Genomic DNA, 27758 nt, shown 5'->3' on the forward strand with positions numbered 1-27758 from the left:
GTGTCTCACTTCAGTAATTCAGGCCAGGTTTGATCTAACAGGCTAACAGGCTGGATGCCTGTCACTCTCCTATACAGCTATACACTGCAGGCCAGTCTCCATCTTCCATTTTGATTGTCAGCAGATGTTTCACATTAGGGGTCAATCTCAAAGGCAGCCTCCACCCTCACACACACATCCATCACATCACACTGTCCACATTGTCACATGGCAATTTGAGAACAATCAGCCTTAGTAAAGCTTGTGTGTTCTCCATGAGCCGTGTCCGTGTGCCTGCTGCAGGTTACATTCTGCCATGGACTGATAGCAGCAGTGCCTGATTAGCCTGCTTCTTCTGGAAAACTGGCTTCTCCTAATGTCAAAGTAATGGCCGTCTTTGGAAATAATTATTCAGAGCGAATGAGATTTCTGTATTGTGCTCTGTCCTCATTATTGCTTCACTTTTCCCCTGCCGATAGCGCTACAGCATGCCATATTGTTCAATCATGTAGCTGTGTTTCTCTCATTGGGTTTCATGCAATGCTTCTCTAATGCAATCACCAACATTGGTTGCCAGGTACTGAAAGATTGTTTTGCTCTGTGGAAAGCAGCAAAAGAGAAAGAGAAGATTTTTTTTTCCACTGTGCAGTAAGATTTATTCTTAAGTTGGCCACAGGCTAAAGGTGATTTACTATATTTTCCTTCACTTGCCGAGCTGAGCTCTGACTGACAAATGGGAGGCAAGTCAAACTTCATGCCAACTAATCTGACATGTCTTCAGAATCAAAATTGTTTCTGCTACTTTTGCCCTTATTATTTTTTGCCTCAGTTTCTCTTCATTATATTTATATACAGTACATGCCTTATACAAGTATACCAGAATATACTGACCAAATTGGAAACTGCCCAAGACTTACTATACACACTCATGTAAACTGTATTTTCATCACTGACAGTCTGCTGACACTTGGATTGCTAACTATTATCCCAAGTAATCAAAGTCACACAAATAAAATTTGCTTCACATTCCTGAGATCCAGGGATCCAGTTTTGCCAGTGTTGTTGGTAGAAAGCCTTATAATCTTATCCACTATAATTCACTCACTCTAGCTGAAGAAGCTACACAGCATTGTTTTTCTCTGAAACTGGAGCAGGTCAGATATTATTATGCTATGCTTAGACTTGCATTTAAGAGTCATGGTTTTGAAAGCAGATCAGGCACATAATCTATATTACCAAAAGTCTGTGGACACCTGACCAATGCCTGTTAAACATTCCTTTTAAACATTTAATCCCTCTTTGCTGTTCAAATAACCTCCACTATTCTGGGAAAGCTTTTTGGAACATGGTTGTGATGATTTATGCCTGTTCAGCTACATGAGTATTAGTGAGGTTGGGGAATGATGTCAGATGAAAAGGCTTGGTGTGTTGTCAGCATTCCAATTCATCCCAAAGGTGTTCAGTGAGGGTGAGGTCAAAGCTCGGTTTAGAACACTTCCACACCGACCTTGCAAACCATGTCTGTATGTAACTCACTTTGTGCAAAGAGGCATTTTCATGTTGGAAGAGGTTTGGTCTAGGCACAATTGTGTGTTTCAAACTTTGTGGAAAGGGTTTGGGGAAGACCCACATAGATGTTTGATGATCAGGTGTCCTAGTGTACTTCTGCATTATGCTTCCGACCACATCCCTCAGTTTGTTACTACAAATATTTTAAATCAGAGGCCTTTACAGATAGGTGACATGTTGGGTAGGAAGGGTCACTGCAAATCAACACAAAGTTATTCTGCCTGAGCACCTTCATCCCATTATAAAACATTTCTATCCTGATAAGAAAAGCTGTCCAGGATGACATGCACAAGGGCATGAGGGCTCACTGAATAATCTGAAGAGTATCAAAATGATGTAATTGTGGTCCATGTGCCATCCACAGCTACCATCAAAACAGCAACTGAGCAAATATCTTTTAAAAGAATGGTTTTCATCGCTCCAGCACAGCTCCAGAGACGTGTAGAATATATGCCAAGGCAAACGGAAGCTGTTATGGCAGCTTGCAGTGTTACAACAGCTCACTAACACACTATTTTTTCATTTCCTGTGATTTATCACCCATCTGTCATGTACTTTTTCACATATAAAAAAGTTTACAAGACTAATTCAAGCCAAACAGACAAACAAACACGGACAATTAATATAAAATCATAGTTGATTAACTAACTAATGTGAGCTAGTTAGCTAAAACATCTGTGAGTATTGTCAGCTGCAAACTTCTCAAATTAAGGTTAAATTGGCTGGTGGGCAACTTAACTTTAAGAGATATATTATTTGTTCATCAGTTGTTCCAAAACTCTTGCCAGCTCTCATCACAGTTTTAGTATGAACTTTGACACTTATTCTTTTTCCTTGTTGACTTTCTATAGCTCTGTTTATTCTTTTGACCACCTGTGATGAGATGGAGGGTAACATGGTGTCAAAACAGTCCAGGACAGTGTCCATCCTTGCCAACAGCGATCACCTGAATCTTCTGATTTCTAGTCATTTGCTTAATCTCTCAGGCCTACTTTCTGGCTCATTTACTATATAAAACATACCATGCATTGGTTAAATGTGAGGTCTTGGCTTTCTCTTGAGTTCGAAGCCATGGTTTCCTGTTTCCTTCTTATGCATGCCTTAAATATTTTGCTAGGACCTGTTTTGGATTCTTATCAACTGGTTTGATGCCATTACTGTTATGACCTCTGCTTGTTTAAGGATTATTATTTTGTATTTAGATTTCCTTCTGTGCCTGATTTGTTACTCATGGCCTGAAATACACAGTTACTGTCCATGTACAAATGTCTTTGGTTTATTGCTACTTTCACAACACCATCAATTATCATAACTTGGGTTTCTGTGGCACTGAGATGTAGGATGCATCATTAAGGACGGCTCAGTCTCACAAACCAAACTTTTCTTTAAACACAATAAGAAATACAAGATAATAGGAAATAGGAAAGAATATCTATGTGAAAATTACTTTACTTAGTTTGAGCAGTGGAAAAAAGTGTTGATGGCATTGTGTGAGAGTGTATCATACTATCAATACCATGCATGATTCCATGCTTTTGGCTATGCTTGCAATCTCAAGAGCTTCTATAATTATATTATCATGAGATCAAGACAATGGTTTTTCTACTTCTTTTAAGCTGTTTTTTTTTCTGTTGCTGCACATTTTGTCTTACGTATGCCTTGATTTGTCTTTCCTTTTCTCTTAGGTTTCATTAGCCACTTGAAGGTTTATTAAAGCTGTGCAATTGAAATTAAGCTGTTTATAAGTAATTGTCTACAAAAAAAAATCTGCACAGAATTTGTGAAACAACACGAGCTCTTTGCAGGACGGCAGGTGATTTACCACCGGTACGAGAACTGATTATTTGCATGAAATGATACATTCTGTTACAAATTGTTAGACATTAAAGGGGGGAGGTGGTTAAATGGAGCAAACAGAATTTGGTTCTTTCATTGATTGCAATCAGAGGGGAGATTGCTGCCACTCTATGTGGAGTAGGCACAACAGAGGAATAGTTTACAGGTGGGGGTTGGGGGGGGGCTCCATTTAGAGACCAGTGTATGTGTGCCGTGAGAAAGAGGAAAAACAACATTGATTACGCAGAAGCTGTGAGGCAGGGTGCTGATGGCAGAGCTGCTATAGAGTGCTGATTGAGTGATTTACGTGGCTGGTGGCCATAGAAATGAGGCATGTGCTGGGCACAGGTGGCTAATTCAGCAACACGTAGAATTTGGTAATATGGCCTCTAGTGACTCAGGCTGGAATTTATTCTTATATCAAAAGGAAGCCAATAGTTTTATGGTCTATGTCAGTAAATGGATCTGCAATTTTTTTTCGCAGCCATGTTTAACTATCATACAGCTGCATATAAATGTGAATTTCATGGTATCCCCAAGGATGAGTAAATGCACCTAGTTACATCTCTCTGAGCAAGTGTGATTACAGTATTGGGTTCCAGCCAGCACAAGCTACAGATGGAAACAAAGTGGCTGTCAGAGGCAGAGGGTGACTGTGTAAATCTGGGAAGGAGAGCTGAGGTGGAAGGACAAATGGAGCTGGTCCACAAGATGATAAGAGAGAGAGAGAGAGAGAGAGAGAGAGAGAGAGAGATAGACTGACCAATCTAAGTGATACTCCAGTGATGAGCAATGATGAGCTCCTGCTATGGTACAGGGTCACATGGGGGCACTGTTACACTCCCTCTCTTTTTTGCTCTTTGTACTTTGTGCTGTTTTTCTCAGATTACAGCCACCTTTACACAGACATATATCTCAGTTTAATGCTTCAAAGGCTCCACCTGTCAGCCCGGTGAAGCTCCATATTCAAGAGAGAGGGGCGCGAAATGAGTCATGTTCTGAGACAGAAACCGTGAGAACAAAAATGTCGGCAACAAACACATGTATTAGGGTATTACATTTTTCTTGGCTAGGAATAACTTAAATATTCTGTGTATGGCAGTATTGTCTACTGAATATCTGAAGGACTATTTTAAAAACCATTTATTTGCATTAGATTTTTCTACAAATAGGTCACACAGAGATCTTTGTACTTCCACTAATTTGTTTCTGGCAGAGTATGTGCTCTGTTTTCTGTTTGTGTATGGTTGCCAAGATCAAATTGTCACAATAATTTAATGAAGTGATTTTAGGTAATTATAGGCTAGTGTTGGATTGCAATTTTGTGCGTGGGTGTGCATGTTTTAATCTTGCTGTCTTTAATTGGCATGACCTTAGAAGTGATCATTTTCATGGGGGGTGGCATCTGGCAGATAACACTCTCTACATTTACAGTGTTATACAGAAGAATTAGTGTGGACTAGACAGCATTATATTCACACAGTGAGACTTTTGTGAAGAAGGGAAAAGAACTGAACAGAAGCAAGGCAACATTTTATGCCACAATTCTTTTTCTTCAACAAATGATGGTGTCCAAAGTGTATGCTTACTGGTGCATGCTATTGCTTCTTTTTTCTTCAAATATTACGCTCCTCAAAATGTAACAAATGCATGTGAGTTGCCATGAAACTGTGTGTTTTTAATGTATGTTTAATATATATTTCTACATCTGTAATAATGCAGTTGTTAATAGTAGTACTGTTTGTAATAATTTTACTTGCTTGTCTGTCTGCCATTGCAATGCACTTATTAAAGATTTTCTCTAAATTTAACAGACCAACTTTACAAACTCACAGGTTTTGCTGATGTTATCTCCTTCAACCAAGGATGTGTATTACTCCTATTTGGTCAGCTAATTACTTGCATATTGCAGCTTCTTCACAACTAAAGTCACTAGATAAGCAGCTGCACAGCATTCACTCAAAGGTGGATGATGAAACTGGATGATGAACAGAAGAAATGAACAGAAGTACATATGGAGACAGTGAAGTGTTGATGTGAGGATGATCTGACAGTAGAGCACATACAGCCAGGCTAGATTTTGGGGACAGGGTCTGGGACTGTTCCACCTTCCTATCAGTCTGTCAGAGAGCATCTGGACGATCAGTTAAAGATCTGATGCATAAAACTGAGAAATTTGATCTTAACTCAGAGGGTGGAGATGTGCTGTGAGTGGTGAGAGGCAAATCCACCTGGCATTCATTTAACTGTCAGTTGTTGTATTAGAAAAGGAAGGAGGCTGGAAAGATAAGAACAGCAAAAGCACAATGACAAACTACAAATGGAAATGAGGAGGAAACCAGAACAGAAAGATGGAGGCAAGAAGAAAAATAACTCGTCAGTCTTTGTGACCTTAGACGGAGAAATTCAAGGTTTGTGAGATTGTTTCCTCCAAACTCCCATCAAGCCTGTCACTTTTTTCTCTACATAGGCATGCCAAAATATGATGAAAGACTGGCATGAGTGGCTGTGACATGACATTTGACACCGTAAACTTGAAACCCATTCCGCTGTCACAGACATGCTACCTCTTGGGGTAAATTGCTGTAATTTGTGCCGTGCTTCTCGAAGAGGCAAAGAGAAGGCTCCCTGCTGCCAAGGCTTATGACTGAGTGCTCATGCTTAACAAGTCTGTTTAACTTTGCAGAAACTGAGAAACATTTAGATGATTTCCTTGATTCTTGTGTTGCCTATATGATATGCATATTAAATTTCTGCATTAAGATGCAAAGTAATTGTAGTGAAATTTATTGTCTTTTCACTCTGATATTTTTAGGTGTAGCACATACAGTTTAAGAAGAAGATGCGATTTTAATTTTATCTTAATTTTCACAAGAACAATTCAACTCCTATATATTACAGTATATGTCTACCTAACAAACTATGTCTACTGGATATTTACATTCAACATTATTCAAAAGGGTATATTGTAATCGGATACATGCTTAACTACAAGTCATTCAAAAATGAGAGTAAACTACTGTTGATAAGGAGAATAACAGAAATAAAGTCTAATTTTACGTGCAAGGATGTATAATTTGGATAACACCCACACATCAGCGGCAGATTTTAAAATTCTCTTAATAATCTGAAGTTTCTCCATATGGTGTATGCTTTTATTTTTTATTTTTTTTAAACGTGAACTAAGAAAGTAATACAATCTGCACAGATCATCAGTGAATATTATCATAATGAATTGACTTTCTGTAAATAAGTAAAAATTTATTTAACTTCCTCAACCAAGCCTAAGATTGTTATTGATATTCTAAAATCCAGCATTTTAACATGCATAAAGAATGTTGAACATTTCCAAGCACAGTTTGATAGCTTACTATTGTTTATTTAGATTAAATCTCTCAGTGGGGTGGCACAGTGGGTATCATTGTTACCTCAGGGTTTGCGTTCACTGCTGGGCTTGTGTTACTGTCTGTGCAGTATTTTATAAGTTCTCTTGTATTTATATGGGTTTTTCTCTGGTATCCACACTCTGTCCAAACACTGCCAGTAGGTGGACTGGCTAAGCTAAATTGCTCCTTGGTGAGAATGTGTGTGTGTGTTTGGTGCCCGTACACGGACTAGTATCCCATCCATGGTGAATTAATTCACCTTGTGCCCAGTGCTAACAGGATTAACTACAGACATACAGCCACCCTGACCAGGATAAAGCTGCTGTAGATAAATGAATAAATAAATAAAATCTCTCTCTCTCAGTGGTCTGGGATTGACTGGTGTCTCATCCAGGGGGTATTCCCACCTCGCACCCAGTGCATCCATCTCTTTGGCGAGCAGGATAAACTGATTACTGAAGATGCATAAATGAACACTTCTCAGTGTATGTCAGTTTTGAATTGTTTCTTTATAATGCCTTTTATAACATGCAGGTTTCACTTATTGCACTTATGTGCAATAACATAAATAATGAATTTGAGGTTCTTATATTCCTTTGTGATTTCTGTAACTATTTCTGTATATTTATCTTTAGAGTAGATTGTAGCATTTACAGTATTTCAACCATCCATCAGTATTTACACTCTACAGTAAAAGAAAGATCACATCTACAACCCTTACGTGTCCTTCTGAGGTAATCTTTAAGGTTTACACTTGCATTTCTGTCATTTGGCAGGCACCCTTATCCAGAGCAACTTACAATTTATCTCACTTATACAACTGAGCAATTGAGGGTTAATGGCCTGGGTCAGGGGCCCAGCAGTGGCAGCTTGGTGTACCTGGGCTTTGAACTCACAAACTTCTGATCAGAAGTCCAACACCTTAACCACTAAGCATTTCCCTTTCCAGAAAGTATTTCCATATAATTTTTTTTTTTAAAGACACTAAGAATCATAACCATATGGAGATCTACCTCATCACACATATTTATCATTTTGCTATAAATCTTAATATTATTATTTATTTACTGATTTAAAGATGGCTTCCCTGTACTTTATTGATGGGGAGGCTGGGTTAAGTCCTAATGTCATTTTAGTCTATTATTCCAGGAGCTTTTAACGTGTAACTGAAGATGTCCTGAGTTTAGTTGATGCACCCACGCCTCTTTAAAGAGCAGACAGTAATTTGAGGATGTGACCGTTTAAATGGGCGGAGTCATGAATGCTGAATGAGAAGCCCTAACGCTCGCTTTGTGCATAGTGAAGCAGCGCCTTTACCGATCGTGTAGGCGGAGCTCAACGGAGAGTTTCTGCCGTCACGCGTTGTGATTGGCTGCGAGTTTGTGGGCTGGGCCGAGGACCACATGGAGGCTGAGCTGCTGTGGACCAGGGGATGCTGCAACTCAGAGTTGAATGATGCCGGTCGGAGAGACGCAAACCACATCGTCCTTTCGTTTTGAACAGTTGGCTAGATTTTTATTTATATTTTTATTTGACTTTTGCATCTTAAACTTTTAGAACAGTTCTTTGTTTTCTGTTTTTTTTTTTATTTGTGTACTCTGAGTAGCAAACTTTATAATCTATAATATTCATGCAAAACGGACTTTGTATTAGAAAGTGACAGAAATACTATAACCATGAAGCCACGTCGAAGAGAGACGAAAGTTTTAGGATGTATGGACGCAGGTTTTCTCGCCATTTTCCTTTCGCTCTCTGTCGTGACCTCAAATCCAGTTGTTTATTATGTGGAAGTTGAAGAAAACGCGCCTGTCGGTTCTGTAGTTTTGCATTTCGGACCTGAATGCAATGAGTCGAGCTCAGTGCGGCTCGGAAGCACTTTACTCGGGGAAAACGCTTCGGATTTCTCGATTTTCTACTCGGCAAAAACAGGGTTCCTTCTGAAAACAGCTAAAAGTTTGGACAGGGAACTCAAGTCGAGGTATGAAGTGAATGCACTTTTACCAGGGTGCGCGTTAAACGAGGTGGCCATGATTATAGAGGTCCTGGATAAAAATGACAACCCACCGCAGTTTATCACAACAACTGAAAGGATAGAAATTGATGAATTGACGACAGTAGGGAGCGAGCTGCTCCGTCTAAGCGCACAAGACAAGGACGCGGGGAGAAACGGTGCGATAACGTTCATTATGTCTCCAAACCCAAACATACACGTGGTTCCTAAAACCGGTCAAGTTTTGCTGGTCCGCCCTGTCCGCGCGCCAAGTAACCTGACCGTCCCGGTTTACGCGAGAGATAACGGAGACGTAGTGCTGCAGAGTGAGCCGCTCCAACTTCACATCGTGGTCACAAGCGCGCGACTAACAGCCAAGGAAAACAGAGGAAGAAGAACGAGAGCCGTTTCTGAGGAGCTCAGCTATACAGTAGCGCTGTCAGAATACGCCGAAGCAGGAGATGTGATCTTCATTGTCCCGGATCAGAAGTTTGAGGAGAAGCGCTTCGAGTTGATGTCACCGGAATCGGGTTCATCAGTGCGCGTGGAGCGGGAAACTGGACGAGTCTACTTAATGCATAAGCTCACTTCCTCCATACAGGTGGTGGTGAAAATCCTAAATGCCAGAGGTAAGGCTGCACTTTTGCCTTCTGTCTCCATGGCCAGTACAGTCCAGCCTGGTCTGACCAGCTGCTTAAACACAGACTGTTCAAACTGGAAGCCCGTCTGTGGCAGCTGGTAAGTGTTGGTAGAATGAAAGGAAACACACAGCTAATGCAACAAAACAGACAAGCAGTTTATAAGAAAACAACACAACAGTGAGACAATTAGAAAAAAATAAACTTTTATTGATCAGAGTAGTCAAGAAATAATAAAGCTGGAGCATAGCTTACCAGCTGAAACAGATGGTCTATCAGTTTGACCAGCTTAGACTACTGTTTGGCAAGTTGCTATCCAATCCAACAGGGTGTACTTTGCCTAAAACCACATTTTGCTACCGTCCTACTGCTGTACTATAAAGCCTAATATTTCAATAAATGACACCATCTATGGGTATCAGAAGGTGATCTGGGAAAAAATAGCACAATATTTTCCCAGTATACAGTATGATATTCATTCTTATATGGCACCAGCAAAACAGAAGCCTAAAATACAATGATATGTATAGTCAGTGTTTACGAAAATCAATTATTTAAGATGTAACAATACAAAAAAAAGTCAAAAGCAATATAGTCTGATGCCATAATGGACTAATATCCAATCAGCTACTTGTTACTATGCAGTTAGTGATGGACCAGTCCCAGTTTTTCTGGGTATCGGATGAGATTTGATGCCGATCTGATACTGACATGCTTTAACAACTAAGCTGAAACATCACAGCAGTATGTGTTAGTTAACAGATCACACTTATAAAGCATAAAGTCTGTCAGTAAATCGAATTGGAAAAAAGTGTAAAATCTGTCTGCCAGTCTGATCTGTACATCCATGTTGTTTCATGTATAACAGACATGTTTAAAAATATCATGAAATGATATTTTTTGTCATCTTCCTCCCACACTGGCATGCAGTGTTGATCATAACAATGATCATAACAATAGCATGTCATGATATTTCCCCATCTACCAGAAAATCACATTTTTCTGTAAAGTTGAACAATGCTTTGTTTATTCGCTCAATAATAATAATGAGGGTTAAAGTAATGAATACAGCTGCATGAACTGATATGATGCACTAGGCTGGCAATGCAAAATTTTCTTAATCATTATCAAAATGCCATCTCAGAAGTACACCAGGTAGTGAAATATGTAGATGCCCTCTTTCTATTCGATTCATCATTCTATTGTGTATGGTAAGCATTTTATTGTGTAGCTGTTCCTGATGAGTGTTATGTAGGCGTTGTCATGAATCATAGCATTCATTGATCCAATAAACAGAAATCCTTTTTCATTTCATTTCAGAAAAATTCAGGTCAGTCTTTCATCATCAGGGATTACAAATTGTTTTTATACTGCAAAACATATTTTAATATCTTACCATATAATTATAGTTTATTATTAACGTAATAGGAGTATTTTATCCATGCCATGCAGCTCTGAATTCTCTATTTTTTATGTAGTTAACTACATTCATGTAGATTTTAATGTAAGCAATGTCCCAATAACGGCATGCCTTATCTGTTTATAGATATGTTTAATGTTATGGAAAATAACTGTAACACGTTAGTTCCTGTAACGCTTTTAACAGTGATTAACAGTCATTGAATCACCAGTCTCACACTTTCTGTCTTTTAAAGTTAATAAGACCAAAAAAATGCAGGTTGTCATGTTAACGACAATTCACAAAACACAGTGTCGTCTGTCAGAAAACTTAAAGTTACAGCTTCCCCCCCCGACATCTGACAAAGCACTGACACTAAACACTCCTTCCAAAAATACAAAACGTATGCCTCTTTAGACAAAACGTATACAGCAGCCATTATTCATATACTTAAAATCCTTTTATGTGTAGCATCCACCGTACAACTCCCTGCAAAGAGGTTTTATATATAGATTGTCACAATTAACATATAAGTACTTAAATTGCCATTGCATCTGAAACTATTGCTTTTATAGAAACTTTATCAATAAAGCTGACCAATCAGAACTGAGCATACAATGGCACTGTGGTATAAGTGTTAATAATCCTGAACTACACTCATGGAGAAAAAACTCTTGGCTCCATCTGAATGTTCTGTCAGTGCTGTCACCTTGTTGAATCTGAACTGTTAATGTGCCACATCTGCCACTTTCTCATCACTTGGTGTTTTCCACATTCTCTTGTAGATTGTGTATTGTCATTAGTAGATATTAAAATAGACACCATTAAAGAACGTAATAGTGGTTTGTTAACGTAATTATTGTTTGTTAAGCAGAACTTTAGTTTATCACATAAAAGTGTGCATTCTTTTGCTACAAATCTGAATAGAGGAGCTTGTGTCGTTTATTTGAGACATTCTTTCAAAAGATCTCTTCTGCATTGTTATTCACTAGTTTGAAGCTCAAGTAATCACAGTATTGATACCCTGCACAGAAGAACAGTAGAGTCGTGGCTATAGTCACTACACAGATAGGAATAAATTGTGACAAGTTGGGTAAACCGATATAGGGTTAGTGTAAATATTATGATGAAGCCAACTAATTGTGAGTGTAAGTTTGGATGAAGTACTTGGAGTCATGTCAGGCTTACTTTATTAATCAGGATCCAAAATGTGAGCCTACATTCACTGTTTGTTTGGATAAATCAGCAGTATTTACCCACCTGGAAATCACCAGGGACATATGCTTTGAGTGTCTCAAATACTTTCTCCAGGCCAGTATATACTGTTTTTGTGTGGGACACAGGGGTTTGTTTTTGTATGTCATGGCCATATGCGTCATTATGAGAGTGCAGTTGACTTATGTTGTGATTGCAGATGGGGAGCAGGGATTGTTTTCTGAAGTCAGAGAAGTCAGAGGCTAAACAGGTTATGGCTCATGACAAGTTTACAAGAGAATCTCCGGGGCTCTTAATTACACATAAGATTCAGCTACAAGCTCATCAGTCTTCATATTTACCAAGATGTCTAGCGGTTTATGTACACATAATCTAACTGCTCTGGCAGAACTAGAAATCAGTTTATTACTTCTATATGCTAAGAGTCTTCCATGGCAGTTTTCTTTGCCTAAACTGAAGTGTGAATAGGGCTGTAATTTTAACAGCTAAAATGATAGCTCAGTGTTGAAAATATGATTTACCATGGCCAATTAACTTTTTCTTTTATGGTACATTACCGTGTAAGAATATTTTCCCGTAGTATATATATAGCTTCAAATCAAAAAGACCATTCCTTTGTCACTTTAATGATTAGTGAGTGTTCAGAGTAATAACCATGCCATTAAAAATTTTACTGAAAATTAAATTCAGGATTGATTTTCAAATTGTATTATTTCATTTGCAAAAGTTCAATCTGAAATAGAAAAGGAATTTTATAAATTTCATACACATGTGTGACTGAACATTTGAAATTCAGAATGAAGTAGGAGTATAATAATCTATAAGTGTCTATTAACTCACATTTTTAGGTTTGCTTTTAAGATAACGTCTGGATAACTGGCATGCATTCCGAAAATTCAGTTTCGGATTTTAGATTTCTGTGTTGCCGTCCATGAAATTCAATTTGAGTTCAAAATAATACCATTTCAATTCAGATCTAATGCCATGATTATATTTCCACAGACTTAGCACTGGACAGGTCTCTGTGTATCTTCTGATATTGTGCAACATTTGTCTCCTACTTGTCACTTTAGGTTTAGTTTGGCAAAGTTTTAGATGTTGTTGCTCTGTGTGGTTTGGAACAGACCTGTCACTTCAAACACAGGACAACAGGATAGTGCACTTAACAGGGGGGTGAAAAAACTGATCAGTAGACACAGCATCTCAATGGCTGCAGGTTTACTCTGTAGTTTGTGTAGTGCGGAGATGTGGCCGGCAGGATGGTTTCCCCAAACACACACATGGTGAAAACAAGCCAACACACAGGTCTTCTGGGAGGTAATTATGATAGAAAGCATTGTATGTCTTAAACATAACACAGTCTGTTTGTGTAAACACATGAAATGTGGTCACTAATTTGCTGTCTAGCACATCCAACTCTCCTACACCCATGGCTCAGGACGAACTCTGTGCACGTATATGTGCGGTTACAGATGGCAGACACGATGTGCTTGATTCACTCCAGTGTCAGATACCATTTAATTAACAAGCTGCTCATAGAGTGCAGGGGGTTAACAGTTTGTCCTGCTCCATTACCCGCACTAGCATTAGCATGCAATGTGCCTCTTCAGGACTCCAGGGCAGCCTTCTAATCCCCATAAAGACCATCCCTGTGGTGCCTGCATTGCCTTAGTAAACACTGATAATGGCTTGTATGCTGAATGCGCAGAGGCTTCTCCATGCTGTGCTCCTACAAGCACTTTATTCACCCCCTCCAGGTAGCACAGCGCCCATGAAAGTTAGAAAATCCTTGCAAGGAACAACTTTATCTTTCCGGGAATGCAGAAAACACTTTGCATGAAGAGCTTGCCTGGGGTGATATGAAAGGGAGGTTGGAGGCTGAGGAAAATTTGTGATGAAAAACGAAAACACTGAGACTGTGAGGCAAATACAATAAACTAAAAATATGCATATGTTCCTCTCAAATGAGCTCCGCATAAACAAATATGCCGAGCGAGTCCTTATTAGATTTGCATCTGGCGGGAAATAATCCATACTTTCTGAATGCTGATAAGATTCACACCGTAAATAATCACAGCACATAGTTAGAGTTAGTGAACCTCGCCAATTTGCTCATGCATTTTCCGTCTGTTCTGTGCCTAGTTTCCGTGCATTGTTATCTCCAGTGTGGCAAGAGGTCCAGGGCACTGAGGCAGTTTAGTGGGCTCATATGCTCACAACAAAGCCCACATCTCACTCAAACCTCCTAATCAGAGTCTAGTGCCCTTTCTGTGACTCAAGCCCCCAATTATCTTCCAATCCTCCTCTTTGTCCCTGGCGTCTCACAGATGTGGTAAGTGTACTGTAGGTATAATAAGGGCCACGTGCCCTTTTGCCTCCCACAGACAATCAGTCATTCAGAAGAGTGCCTTTCTCATTGTGGCCAGCAGGAGCCGGAGATGTCTTCAAGTCTTCCAGAAGCCTGTCAGCTTCCATTAAGTGCCCGGAAGCCTACTGTGAAGAGTGCACCAAGTGACAGAAAAAAAAATGTGGAGAAAGGATGGAGCAAAGTGTAGCTTTTTGCACACCTTTTTGTTAGAGCTGTAAATGGAGAGCTGAATCAAGTTCATGCAGTGCATGACGTTTACAGCATGGCAAATTCTGGCTGACCATGCAAAGGAAAAATTTCAGAAAAGCTCATGATGGCATTATCATCAAATTCGGTTCCTCTGTAGTGAACTATGATGTAGAAGGCATAAGACAAAAGAAAAGCTAAATTGCTTTTTAGATGCTTCATTTGCCAGTACAATTAAGCAATTACTGGAAAAGAAATTACTGTAATAACACATGAAAAAGAAATGCTATTTGTAAAATTTTGGATTTCCTGTAGGGGGGCATGGAGGCTTAGCTTAGCATGTTTGTATCACACCTCCACCCTTCATGCACAGATGTTCTTCTTGTACGGGGGGGTCCTCCCCAATCCAAAGGCTGCTTGGCATTTCTAAATTGACTTGTGAGTGTAAGTTTGTTTATGCTATGCATTGGGTTGACACTCCATCCAGGGTGTCCCTTACCTTGTGCGCTGAGTGGGGTCTCCAGGCTCCCTGTGAACTTGTATAGGACAAGCAGTACAGGAAACGGATGAATGGATTTCCTGTCAATTTTAGAGGTAGGTCTACATGCTTTTTGCCAAAGATTTCACACCATTTGACTGCTATGGCAGGTGTGGTACAGACATAACCATATTCATGAGGTGGTGTATTTGAATAGAGTGATATCTATTTAGTATGAAAACAGAATGATTTTGCCCCTGCTGCATGTGTGAGACAGCCACAGGCAGCTGATTAGATGTGTCACTCACTCAGCATCCAAGAAGATGCTCAGCCACGCAGTCATTCCTGGAGGATTATTTGGTTTATTAGGCTACCAGAACCCATGCACACAGCTTCAGCTTCCTTCATGGAGGATATGATGAAATTGTAAACAGATGAACAGATCATCAATACAAAAACAGTGTCCGTTTGTCTAACTCAAATGTTCTCTCGTGGCTTGCCTTTCAGTGTCACATTTAGATGACAGAAGGAATTTTGGTGCCCACAGGCTCTGCAGACCACCAATGTCTCATTAGATTTATTTAGTTTGTACAATTAGTTCTTCTCCCATCTGCTGTGTTTAGCCTGAGGACTGGCCTGTGATCCTGCACTCACAAGCTGTATAGACAGCCATTATAGAAATGTCGACAAGAGATTTCATCTCGCACTGAGGCACTCTGAAAATTATACCGTGTGTGCATGTCTGTGTGTGTTGACTAGGGTGAAAGCATTAGGGTATTTGGAGGGGAGAAATGACTGCAGGATACGTCTTTGCAAAGAAGCAAACTGGTCTTTTTTGGTTGTAAATGAAGCCCTGGAGAGATGTTTGCGTCTCTTTGAATCAGTGTTAGAACAAGAGCAGGCCAGACATAGTTTCAGGGAGGGTTGTGAACTGGTGGTGAAGGCTGCAGGCAGAACCAGGCTGTGTGTGTGTATGTGTGTTGCAGGTTGTAGTTGCGTATTGTGATTGCCAGCAGTGAGGTGAGAGCTGTCATTCAGGCAGACAGATCAGCAGAGACTTGCTGCTGAGGCAAGAAGCAAGCGCAATTGCTCTCTTTTTTAAAGGAAGAAAGCAACCTTGGTGAGCCCTACAGCACTGATTTAAAATGCCACCTTTAAAGAGGCACTATGTAATTTTTAGAGTCCTCTGCTGCACGTGAGGCAAATCGTAATGTCCGTTCAAACTCAGTTTCATTAAGAGATCAATAAGAAGTGGCTAAATGGAAACTAGGACTTCATCATTGTGTAATAGTTTCTGGAGTTATAATGTGTAGCTCTTGCTATTTGTGAATTACACACCATGGGCTGCTAGTATCATTTTGTAAATGTAGCTTTTAAAAAAAAAAAAAAGCCAGAACCAGACCTTTATCACAGTGTTGATTTTTATTCTTGGATTTGTAAAACGTTAACAAACCTTCTCTTTAACAAGCCTTCTCTTCTTCATCCTGCAAACAACCCCTCATCCTCAACTGAAACTATGTGTATCTTGTGAACTTGGCGTTTATAGAAGGGGCAGAGCTGAGCATTGTCCTGGGCTTTGTTATGGTTTGAGGTGTAGCTAATAACTGAAAAAAAACCCCACCTCAAATCTATTGCAAATGAGATTTAAAATATCCTAAAGATTATGATTATTATAGGTTAGGAACACTTCTACTACCTTGTGAAATATATGGCAATATTTCTTATGCATTAAATATTTAAATAAATATATATTCACCATAGTCTAATCATGTTGCAGCTACCAATCAAGAGCTCCAGTTAATTTTCACATCAGATGTCCGAACGAGGAAAAAGTGTGATTTTTTAGTTATTTTCACTGTTGTATGCCTGTTGGTGCCAGATGGGCTGTTTTGTGTATTTCAGAAACTGCTGATCTCCCTGGGATTTTCACACGCAACAGTCTATAGAGTTTACACAGAATGGTGCAGAAAAAATCTATTGAGTGTCAGTTCTACATGTAGTAACGCCTTGATGAGAGAAGTCAAGGAGACTGCTTCAAGCTGGTGTTAAATCTACAGTAACTCAACTTCTTCAAGAGTCCAGTTTCTGTGTACATTATTAAATATTTATTAAGTAAGCAATTATTTCTGCAAGCGAGTTGTACCATTGGGGCTTCTGTGTGAGAAACTGTTTTGTGGATTCGCATTCTACACATAGAGCAAAGACTTTTAATGACTAGTTTAATGGCTAGTCCATAAAAACATGTATTTTCTCTCTCTTTCTCTCTTTCACTCTTTCCTTCACTCTCTCTCTCTCTTTCTCTTCCTCTGCTTTCCTTTGGTCCTCTTTACTTGCCTGCTCAGTCACAGTCATTTTGTGATCTCATTGTCCATATCCTCTCCTTTCTGTTAATTGAACTTCATGGCAGTGCAGCAGCCATCTCCTCTATCATGTTGTAATAGGTTATCGACAGGATACATAGAGTGGCCTGGAGCATTTTTAATGATGAACTAGGACAAGGTCATCAGTGTGTCTCTTAGTCTGGGTTAAACTGCACTGAGCCCAAGGCACACAGGGCCACCAGTGTTTTCTTTATCTAAATGGTAAATTGGTCATGCTGGCTCAGATTTATTTTAATTCCTGGAGAGAGAGAGAGAGAGAGAGAGAGGGAGAGAAAGAGAGAGAGAGCAATGTCACTTTGTCTTTTTCATCCTCTCTTTTGGAAGTCGCTTACTTCCATGCTAAAGAAAATTGCACTCTCGGTTTAAAAGCACTGATCTGGGATTTCAACAGCAACACCATTTATCTGGGTTGGCAGCTGGTGTTGTTAGCTGATTGAAGTTATATGAATGAGATTAAACATAATGGAATGAACAACAGTGCTTTGGATTTCTCTTCCAACCCACTTTCATAAGGAGATCAATAAGCGGTGATTGTTTTTCCTGATATGGAAAATGTGACTACTGGAAAATGCCTTGCAACGTTCATTGTTATATAATAGGCTCTGGAGTTATGAAGTATAGCTCTTTCTTATTGAAGATCAGCAGCTGGGACACAGTGTGCTATTGGTCTTGCTTTTTTCATAGCCAGAGCGAGACTTTTGTCATTGCATTCAGGTTCCATTGTCTTCTTTAATTTGATTTGATATCCTCATTACAGACCAGTATGAGATTTGTGGATAGATTTTCTCGGTCCTGCATTGTTATCGCTCTCTCTTTCGGGTTGAATTTTAAATGTTTTTCATATGCTGTCCACACGCTGTTGGACATTCTGCTCTATTAACATGAAAATTTTATAGGTTGGCTGATTTGTGCACCTACTTTTGTGTTATGGCTTGTGTGATCAGCATGTTTTCTCCCTCCTTTGCAGTTGCAACACGAGCAAGCGAAAGCAGTGACTCTCAGTAATTAGGCAAAAGCTCTGTTTACGACTCACATCTGTGGTGTTTCTCTCATCTTTCTCCCTTTTTTCTCTCTCTACTCTAGCTGCTGAATGTTTGCAAGTGTCTGAATTTGGCGCAGTCACTTTAGGAGCCTTAGGAATAGGAACCCAGCACATACATTTTTAAGAATTAATTAGATCATTAGATATTTTCAGGCTGGGGCTTGGCATGTATTTGGGCTGGAGGCCTTTCTGAATCTTTTTTGTTTCTCTGTTTCTTTTTCTGTCTTTTTTTTCCTGGTGAGTAGGAAACAAATAAGCACCCTGTGCTCAGTGTATTCTGCTTTATGCCATGACCCACATACATAGCTTGTTGTGAAAGAGCACCTGTTTCCAAGCCCTGAGCACCCAACTGGGGGCACACCTGCATTATAGTGTGTAGCAGCCATAAACCAACACACACACACACACACACACACACACATGCTCACATACATATTATACATATTAATTATCATCACTGAGAGTGTAACACCAGCTGGCTGTTGCTGCGTGTATAAGGGACCAGTGCTGGTATGAGTGGATGTGGGAGTATAGTGGCATTACTGATGAAGTGTGAGTTAGAAAAGGGCATGGAAAACTATCAGCATATGCTGCACAGTTAGTTCTCAGTCAGTTTCACAGAATTAAGACGTAAAATCAGTATTATGTAAGCGTGGCGGTGAGAATCCCTCCTGTGTTATTACTGATTTCATACAGGAGTGCATTAGAGCCCTGAATGATCATTTGCATACTGTTTTGCAGCACCCCCTTCCAAGATGCACACTTCAAAGCGAGAAAACAAACTGCCAAAAGCATGCTTTTTTTTAAAGATTTAAAGGCTGCGAAAATCAATTAAGTAAATATGCAAACATCTCTTTGGTTTATACACATCTGAAAATCAGTAATATTAAATTGGAGGCTATCTGTGAGAAGTATGTGAAGGGAACATAGCTGACATATATATATATATATATATATATATATATATATATATATATATATATACACTACCAGTCAAAAGTTTGGACACACCTTCTAATTCCATGGTCTTTCCTTGCTTTCCTGGGATGGTCTTCATATGAGCCAGTTTCATCATGGTGCTTGATGGGGTTTGCAAATGCACTTGACAATACTGTTCTTGCAAGAACTATTCCAGAACACCTGACCTTCGTGTCTAAAAATTAACAACTGACTGTTTTTTGTTGTCATTACATATGGATTACTTAAGTCCATGTGTGATATTTCATAGTTTTGAAATCTCCAGTATTGTTCTAGAATGTAGAAAATAAATCCCTAAACAAAAAACATTGAAGTAAAAGGTGTGTCCAAACTTTTGACTGGTAGTGTATATATCTTATATCTATCTATCTATCTATCTATCTATCTATCTATCTATCTATCTATATATATATATATATATATGTATATATATATATATATATATATATATATATATATATATATCTGCACTTGAGCTTCAGGGTTCTGCCCCCAGTTACTGTTTCACAAAATATGAAATATGCAGGCTACTCTGAATTGTCATTAAGCTTAGCAGCAGGGATTCTTGTGCAGGGAATCAACCTAGACACTAAGGGGTTAAACTCTCAGTGCTGGTCCCAATCCTGGATAAAAAATGGGAGGGTTGCGTCAGGAAGGGCATAAAGCGTAAAATCTGATGACAATCGGATGAGCTGCTGTGGCAACTGAAGGACAACAACAACTCTAGATTTTCACTAGGTGTACGTGAGTGTTTGAGTATGGTGCTGTGTGAGGAACGTGCATCCCAGCCCTGGGCGTATTCCCACCTTATGACCAGTGTTCTCGGGATAAGCTTTAGATCTACTACAGCCCTGACTTAAGCGAACACAAACAAGTTATGTTTTCCTTCATCTCCTACAGAGTAAGTTGACACACCACAGGAAAGTATATAGTGTTAAATTTTATTTTATTGTGTATTTAGTATTTAAGTAAAGCTTTTTTTTAAAAAAATAAAGCACCGATTTTATGCACGTTTTCACCCAGATTTCTTGCTGTATAAGAACCTGATGCTGGTCTTAGGCTCCTCAGCATGAGCGAGACAGGTCAGAGTAATTTACCTCACATTTCTGCCAGATGACAGGGTAATAGAGGGCAGTTAACCCACAGGCAGCCCATGTTCAAAAGAATAGAAAAAAAAAGATGTGGTCTCCTTGATGGCTGGACTCTACAGTGACAGGTTTATGCTAGCTTGTATATAATGCAGCTTTAACAGGACCTGGAAGCAGGACTTGGTCCATGGAATCTGGATACTTTGTCTTTGATTTTTGTGAATGTGGCTGGCAATTTGGTCTCTGGAAAGAGACAGCACACTTAAACAATTTCTCTTAACTACTATTTTCGTCTGTGATGATCAGATCAGAGTAATCCTCGTGGAGAAGTATACAGCTTTTTTTTTTTTTTTTTAACAGAGAGACAAGAGTCACTACATACCATTTTTGAATGGGGTTCCTTAGTGCCCTAAATATCTCACTATAAAACATTTCTGTGGCTCATTGCTGATTGCTCATATGTTTCTCCAGTCATCTTTCTGAAATGGAGTGCTAATAGTGCCCAATGTCCATAAGGACATAAACATGCTCAGTGCAGACAGGAAACACCGTCTCAGTATGGCCGGCGCTCTGGGGTATCCCATACACCCATTCTCACCTAGGTCTCATAGAGCCGGATTGATTGACAGAGATGTGACTCAAGACCAGAAAGCAGCTCTGAGTGAGAGACTGTACATGCTAGGCTGGGGAGTAAAGGTCAGATAACATGCTTCTCAAATAGCAGTGAAACAAATGCACTTGCAGAATGTTCCTCAATGAAACAGAGATCTTGTAATAAAGACGAAACCAAGCTGCTTTTTTTACACTGTAATTCATCATATCTGGCTGCCTAGGCACTTAATTTCTCTGTTTGTTACACTTATTACATCTTTTTACATTTGTGCTCTTTGACAGAGCTAGTGATAGATTATTTCTTTGGTTTATTCCTTAAGGAACAGTTGCTCTTTGATAACTCAGAAGATTTCATGGCTATACTTATGTTTTATGTAAGGAATAAAGAAAATAATGACAAATAAATGTCTCCACACGGAAAGAACAGTTATTGTTTTTTCTTTATAACATACATTTTTTATAGACTCATTATTAGTCCGTATAAATGAGCTGTTGTAATTATATAAACATTAACATATGAGGAAGAGCATGTTAATTTAAAACTGTGATTTATAGCCAGCCTTTTTTCAGAGCTGCTACTATAGAAAATTAATGAACATCTTCAGACTAATCAGATTTTAATGATGCCATGATATTGTTTTAATCCTCGAAACTTCGGAGAAATTGTATTTGATACAATGGAAAACAGGAATAAGTGGTGATTTACGGAAAAAAAAAATGTTATGTATAGTTTACCAAAAAATATTACATTTCTCAACAAAACGTGATTTCATTGCTTATACTGAACATAACTGAAACAAATTTCATAATTACTATGTTGAATGATGTAGAGTGAGTGTGATCAACTCAAGTAGTATGTAAACTAATTACATTGTAATAAACTTACAAGGATGTTTCCACTGATTGGTACACTAATCCCCCGTTAATCCCGGGGGTTACGTTCCAAACCCACCCCTGATAAACTAAAATCTGTGATACACGAACTCCACCCCCAAATGCTTTTTTTTATTGTTTAAGCTGTAAATGACCCTCCCACACTCTTTAAACAGGCACAGAAAACATTTGCAAGCATATAGCAAGATGAATTTTGTGTCAATTCGTAGAAATATCACATTTATAGTGAGTACAGTATGTATGTATGTTCCTTGCCAGAAGCCTTAGAAGGTGCAGAGTGTTTGGGCGACATAATAGGGCTTGCAGAAAAACCATAAAAGTACAGCGTACACAGAACAACACGAAACATTCGGGTCAGTCACACGCCAAGAACTGCGATGCTGGAGAATTCTGCTTCCCTTTTCCCAAGTGCATAGCCAGCAGCCAATCACAACCGTGATTAAATGTATTGGAGCATTCTGATTGGCCAGACTTGTTCCTCCAGCCGTACTGTGTTCATTTTCAGCATCCTCGCACCGCGCTTTCCTAAACAACATTACGTGTTCTTTGTCACTTGAGTAAATACGCTGAACAGTATTTCATAAATTATTAACATTTTACTTCGTTTTAATAAATTTTTATATTTTGTAATTAATAATTATATTTTTCTTAATAAATTACCTTATTTCAACATAAAAACAATTCACTACAAAGTTTGCAGATACCGCGATATACCGGGAAAATCTGCCAAAAAAGTCAGTTATGTTCCAAATAAAAAATCTGCGATATACCGGGACCTCGATATAGAGGGGGATTACTGTATTATAATTCTAGTATTAAATTTAAATTTAGGTGTAAACTATGCATGGTGAAATAATGCAGAAGAAATGTGGCTTTAAAAACCAGTATTGTGAGACCAGTTCTGAAAATACGTTTTAAAATCAGCTTTAAAAATAAAAACGTCTTCAAATCATGTCGAATGAACAAAAAATGAACTGTGCTACTTCAGTCATGTGTAACCGATATACACATTTGAATTAATCCATTCAACAGTCTTTTATTGAGTGTATAATGGAGTTATGGAAAACATTGGAAATTAAAATATTTGAAATTCAGAATCTCTATTCAGAACAATGAGTGAAGTTTGATTTAAAAAGTCTAAGGGTCAGTCATGGTGACTAAACAGAGGCTCTTTTCCCCACTGGTTCTTTAAGGGCTCCTTGGGCAGTTAATGTTTGTAAGCTTCCTAAAGGGGATCTACTTGAAACCCTTAATCATATGTTCTTCTTATAACCTTTAAGGGTTTCCACAGAGGAAGAAAGTAAAGACCCACCAGGATTGTAAACTGAAGCTGTTTTTAATGTAGTGAAAGCTCACTCTCGTTAACCTCCACCAGTCTTCATACTTGTCTCACGAGCTTTTAGTTCCAGGTACAGGCCTTTAACCAACAGGAGGATTATTGTCAGTACATCTGAGTGCAGTGTGTGACGCTGATATTTGTGCTGAAACTCAAGAGGAGGCATTTGAGATTACGAAGGTCTTTGGCTCAGGAGAAAAATCAGACAGACAGGAGAAGAAAGCATAAGTCTCTTTTATGTTTCTATCTGATCTCAGGGCTGTCCTTGAGAAACTATAACATTATTAATGAGACCTCTTTACTGATGTTCCTTTTCCGCAGACATTTATATTATCTATGCTTTCACATGAATAACATTCTCGGTTGAGATGAATATTAGGACAGTCAGTGAAACCTCTTTCAATTGCAGACAGTAAAGCTAGTGACTATAAATTATCAGGCGTGTTTATGGGCTCTCATAGAGTGAGTTTACCGCAGGGGTTATAAAGGTCAGTTTAGCTTTTTGCTTGATTTATGAACACACAGGATATTAAGTTAAACATCAAAGAGGTGTTAGTGAGTGTCCGTGTGTGTGTGTGTGTGTGTGTGTGTGTGTGAGTGTGCGTGTGTGTGTGTGTGTAAGAAAGAAGGAGAGAGTGAGTTTGTAAGGCAGTAGATGAATAAAGAGAAAGAGCAAGGCTACTCTTATTATTGTACCATTTCAAATAAAGTAAAAAATATTTATTTGAAAGTAATTAAGTATAAAAGTTTATCCAAGTTTTATATGTTTGGTCATTAGTTTTGAAAGAGTACTATTTAAATTATACTTCAATTATATTTTAGATACACTATAGTTATTGGCAAATAAACTATTATTTTAATTTAGCTCGTCTAGTAATAATAATAAAAACGAGACTTTAATGAGTATATACCTTTAGTATACTGTGATTTGTTCACATAGTATACTTTAAGTGGTAGCTTGCTGTTTAAGATGTAGGCCCTTTGCTTGGAAGGTGTGAATTCATATCTCAGGACCACCAAACTGCCCCTGATGAGCCTGTAGGCAAGGCCTTAACCCTTAACTACATGAATGAGTTAAATGTAAGTCGCTCTGCATAAGGGCGTCTGCCAAAATGCCATAAATGTACAATTTACTACTTAAGTGCTATATTTTCATAAGGGATCATATTAGCAAAGTTTGTGTACAAAAACAGCTTTCAAATGGTATCAGAGAGATGCTTGGACTTAAGCACTGGCACTTGTTAGAATGAGTGTGCTGGCTGAGTGCTGTGAGCTCTCGATATCTCGTACACACTGATTGCACTTCCCAGTCCAGGCAGAGGCGTGATGTTGCTGCTTAACTCTGCTGCTGAGGGGGAGTCTGGGGAATTTATGTCTCCTATCAAAGGCCTTTCATATTCCACTGCACACGGTAATAATTGAACAGCACAGTTGTCACCATTTGATAGTATTTTTGCATTAGACTCATCCAGGCATCAATAATGCAGTGCTCAACTAATACAGCATTCATCGCAGGGATCAGGGATTCGTTTGCTAAGTAGTCCATCATCGCTTTTTTTTTTCTCTCTCTCTCTTTTTCTTTCTCATTTTTACTGCAGTATGACACACTTTTCTCACTCCCTTTATTATTTTTTTTATTTATACTCCACTCAGATAGGATAGTGTATTAAATCCAGGGCTTTCAGAAGTTCATTTTTTCTTTATATCTGTGATTGCAAGACTATTAAAAGTGTATTACAGAGAGGACAGTGTTAGTAGTATTGCTTTGCTGATGGTGGACGGGATGTTGTAAGCTCTCTGTGTAAGAGGGGTGAGTAGAGCAAGGCCGGATGTTGTCCAGGTGCCTGGTCATATTGGGCCGCCTGCAGCTAACCTGTGGCTTGAGGGGGTCAGGGGTTGAGTGGCCCACCCCTGAGCTCCTGCAGTTTAAACCAGAAACATCTGGGTGTGTTCTCCAGACCCTCTTTGAATCCCCCTTCATCTCCTTCCTCTCCTTTGTGGGTTTTTTGGTTTTGGGGGAGGGATGTTACAAAAGATTGCAGCAGAACCACAGAGGCTGGACATCAGACATCAGATAATCATCATCAATTATATTTCTCTTTCTCATTTTTATACGTTCTCTTTTATTCATTACCTGATATCTCCTTCTTCAGCCAACCCATAACTTGGTAACTTTTAAGGAGGTATTTGTGTACAGATCAAAATTTTAAAATGAAAGGTCTTTCTGTAGGTTACAAAGTTTAATCAAGTTTACTGAAAAGATTGAAGTGATTAGTAATACTGTATTTAAGAGTTCAGGGGGCTACATGAGTCTACATATGCACTTCATGACTACTGAACTAAACCTGCACTCAGATTTTTTCCATCAATTTTAATAGCAAGTTGTCCGAACACCAGAGCCAAATGATTTTGTTTGATATACTAGAAGTAACCGATCTATATATTCACGGCAGTCCAACATAAATCATTCAGAAAGTTTATTGCACTTGACAGTTGAAGTGGACCACTACTCACCAGCACTTCTATATGTTGTTCTTTTGAGTTTTTGCATACAGGCACCTCTCATAAGCTCACAGTATTCCACTTTACCCATACCTACTCACAGAACCAAATTGGCTGTTTAGCTAATAATAACAAATTAACTGCGAATACGTTCCCAGCATGTAGAGTGTATGCTTCACTTACATGTACAAGTGCTGCAGGCAGCAAAGGCTTTGCATTTTACACACCTGATGTGGATTGGAATTCTTGTTATAATGGAAGTCTAACTGCTGTGGGTATTGTGTGCTTCAGAAAAGTCAAGGGGGAATTGGCCTGAAAGGAGCTACACGATGGCATAATATCACATCAGAATGAGAGTGAGAGGCTTCTTGTTTCCATTAAAACCAATACAGCAATCAAAGCAAAGGGCTATGCAATTTACAGAAAAATGAGGGGATTGCCAAAGAGACATAAACATGACTATATCAGTAAATGTGAAGCAGGTTTTGGTCAAAACACTAATCAAAACAGGCAGAGAGCTAAGGTCCAGAGTCATCACAGATGCAATAGTGAAGCAAGACTTCACAAGGAAATGTGGAGTATCTGGATGATTTAAAGTGAGTCGTGTGATTGTAAGCAGATGAATGTCATTAGTAATAAGGTGACTTTGAACAGGGATATGTGCTAGAGCTAGAGGTCATATGATGAGGTTGTGGGTGCAAATCTCTTTAAAAAAAAGTCCAAATATTAATACAGAAGTAATTTTTTACAGCACAAAGCAGATACAGGTGGTCTCATTGTGGCACATCCTTACACCAAAGAGCTTCAAAATTGTTTAATGGTTTGCTAAGTAGCACATACTATACCAGAAAGATTAGTACCAGCACTGTTTTCCCACTTCAAGCATTGCCCTTGTAATAATAATCTAATTGTACTAATAATCCTTATAAGTAGGTTTATGCCAGTTGTCATGAAGGGTTTTTGCTCATTTTCTACACTTTACATACATAACATACATAATGTTATGTATGTAACGTGTAAAAAATGAGCAAATCATTTCCAGCTCGGATTGTTGGTCAAATAACTACTGGTTTATAAATGAATTAAATAAAAGTCATCAGGTCTGTATCCAATGCAAATTAGTACATATTTCTTTTGTTGTGTAAATGAACACAGTAGTGAGTTGAATCCTAAAGAGTCCAGTTTTATTACAAGTTTCATTTTGCTTTATCGAATGTTCAATTGTACGCCTCACCATGAAAATAATTTTGCTGGCTGTAAGAATTTCTTCTCTGATTTCTTTGCTTGTTCTGCAATGACCATGAAAATTTGTGTGTACATTTTTGTTTTGTATATTATACAGCGTTTGATCATCCTCACACTTAAAGTGTAGTGCCATGCAGAGAAAGATTTCTCTATTCCTTCCAGAGACCATGGAAACTGCATTTATCTGCATGTATATATTCGTAACAGTGTAAGGATAAAGGATGCCTTTCTCCCTGTGAGTGCCTCTGAATGAGGGATCATGAGGAAGAGAGTTAGAAGAGTGCATGCTGGTAGACCTGTGAAAAGCAGACACCAGATTATTTCTCACTTTTGCTCCCTGAGGGTACGGCTTTTTAGTGAGTGGACAGTATTCAACACAAACTTATAGTGTAAGTGAATCTCTGCTCCTAGTAAAGCCTGTGCTGATTGTGCTGAGGTTAGCAGGCTGTGTGTACTTTGCAAAATCTAAGCTGTGTGTTTTAACACTAAGGCCTGAGTGCACACCGTTATACCAAGATGCTACACCAAGCTGTTTAGATAGCACCCCATCACACAAACAGCACGCCTCATGATGGAGTGAAATGTCCCATTTGTGTGTGACATGGAGCACATCTGTGTACCTTTGTGTGCTGAGCA

The 27758-nt window shown here is 38.8% G+C and overlaps 1 protein-coding gene across 1 annotated transcript in view; it reads left to right on the top strand.

Annotated features, from left to right (window-relative positions):
- Nucleotides 1–8230: 8230 nt before the first annotated feature.
- si:dkey-22o22.2 (neural-cadherin) overlaps nucleotides 8231–27758 on the top strand; it is a 110926-nt gene continuing 91398 nt past the window's right edge. Inside the window, exon 1 of the mRNA XM_058384834.1 lies at nucleotides 8231–9389. Within this exon, the coding sequence (XP_058240817.1) occupies nucleotides 8447–9389 (943 nt within the window). The 5' untranslated portion in view covers nucleotides 8231–8446. The remainder of the gene's footprint in view (nucleotides 9390–27758) is intronic.

Source organism: Hemibagrus wyckioides, linkage group LG01 (assembly GCF_019097595.1).
Source record: "Hemibagrus wyckioides isolate EC202008001 linkage group LG01, SWU_Hwy_1.0, whole genome shotgun sequence".
NCBI classification, from domain to species: Eukaryota; Metazoa; Chordata; class Actinopteri; order Siluriformes; family Bagridae; genus Hemibagrus; species Hemibagrus wyckioides.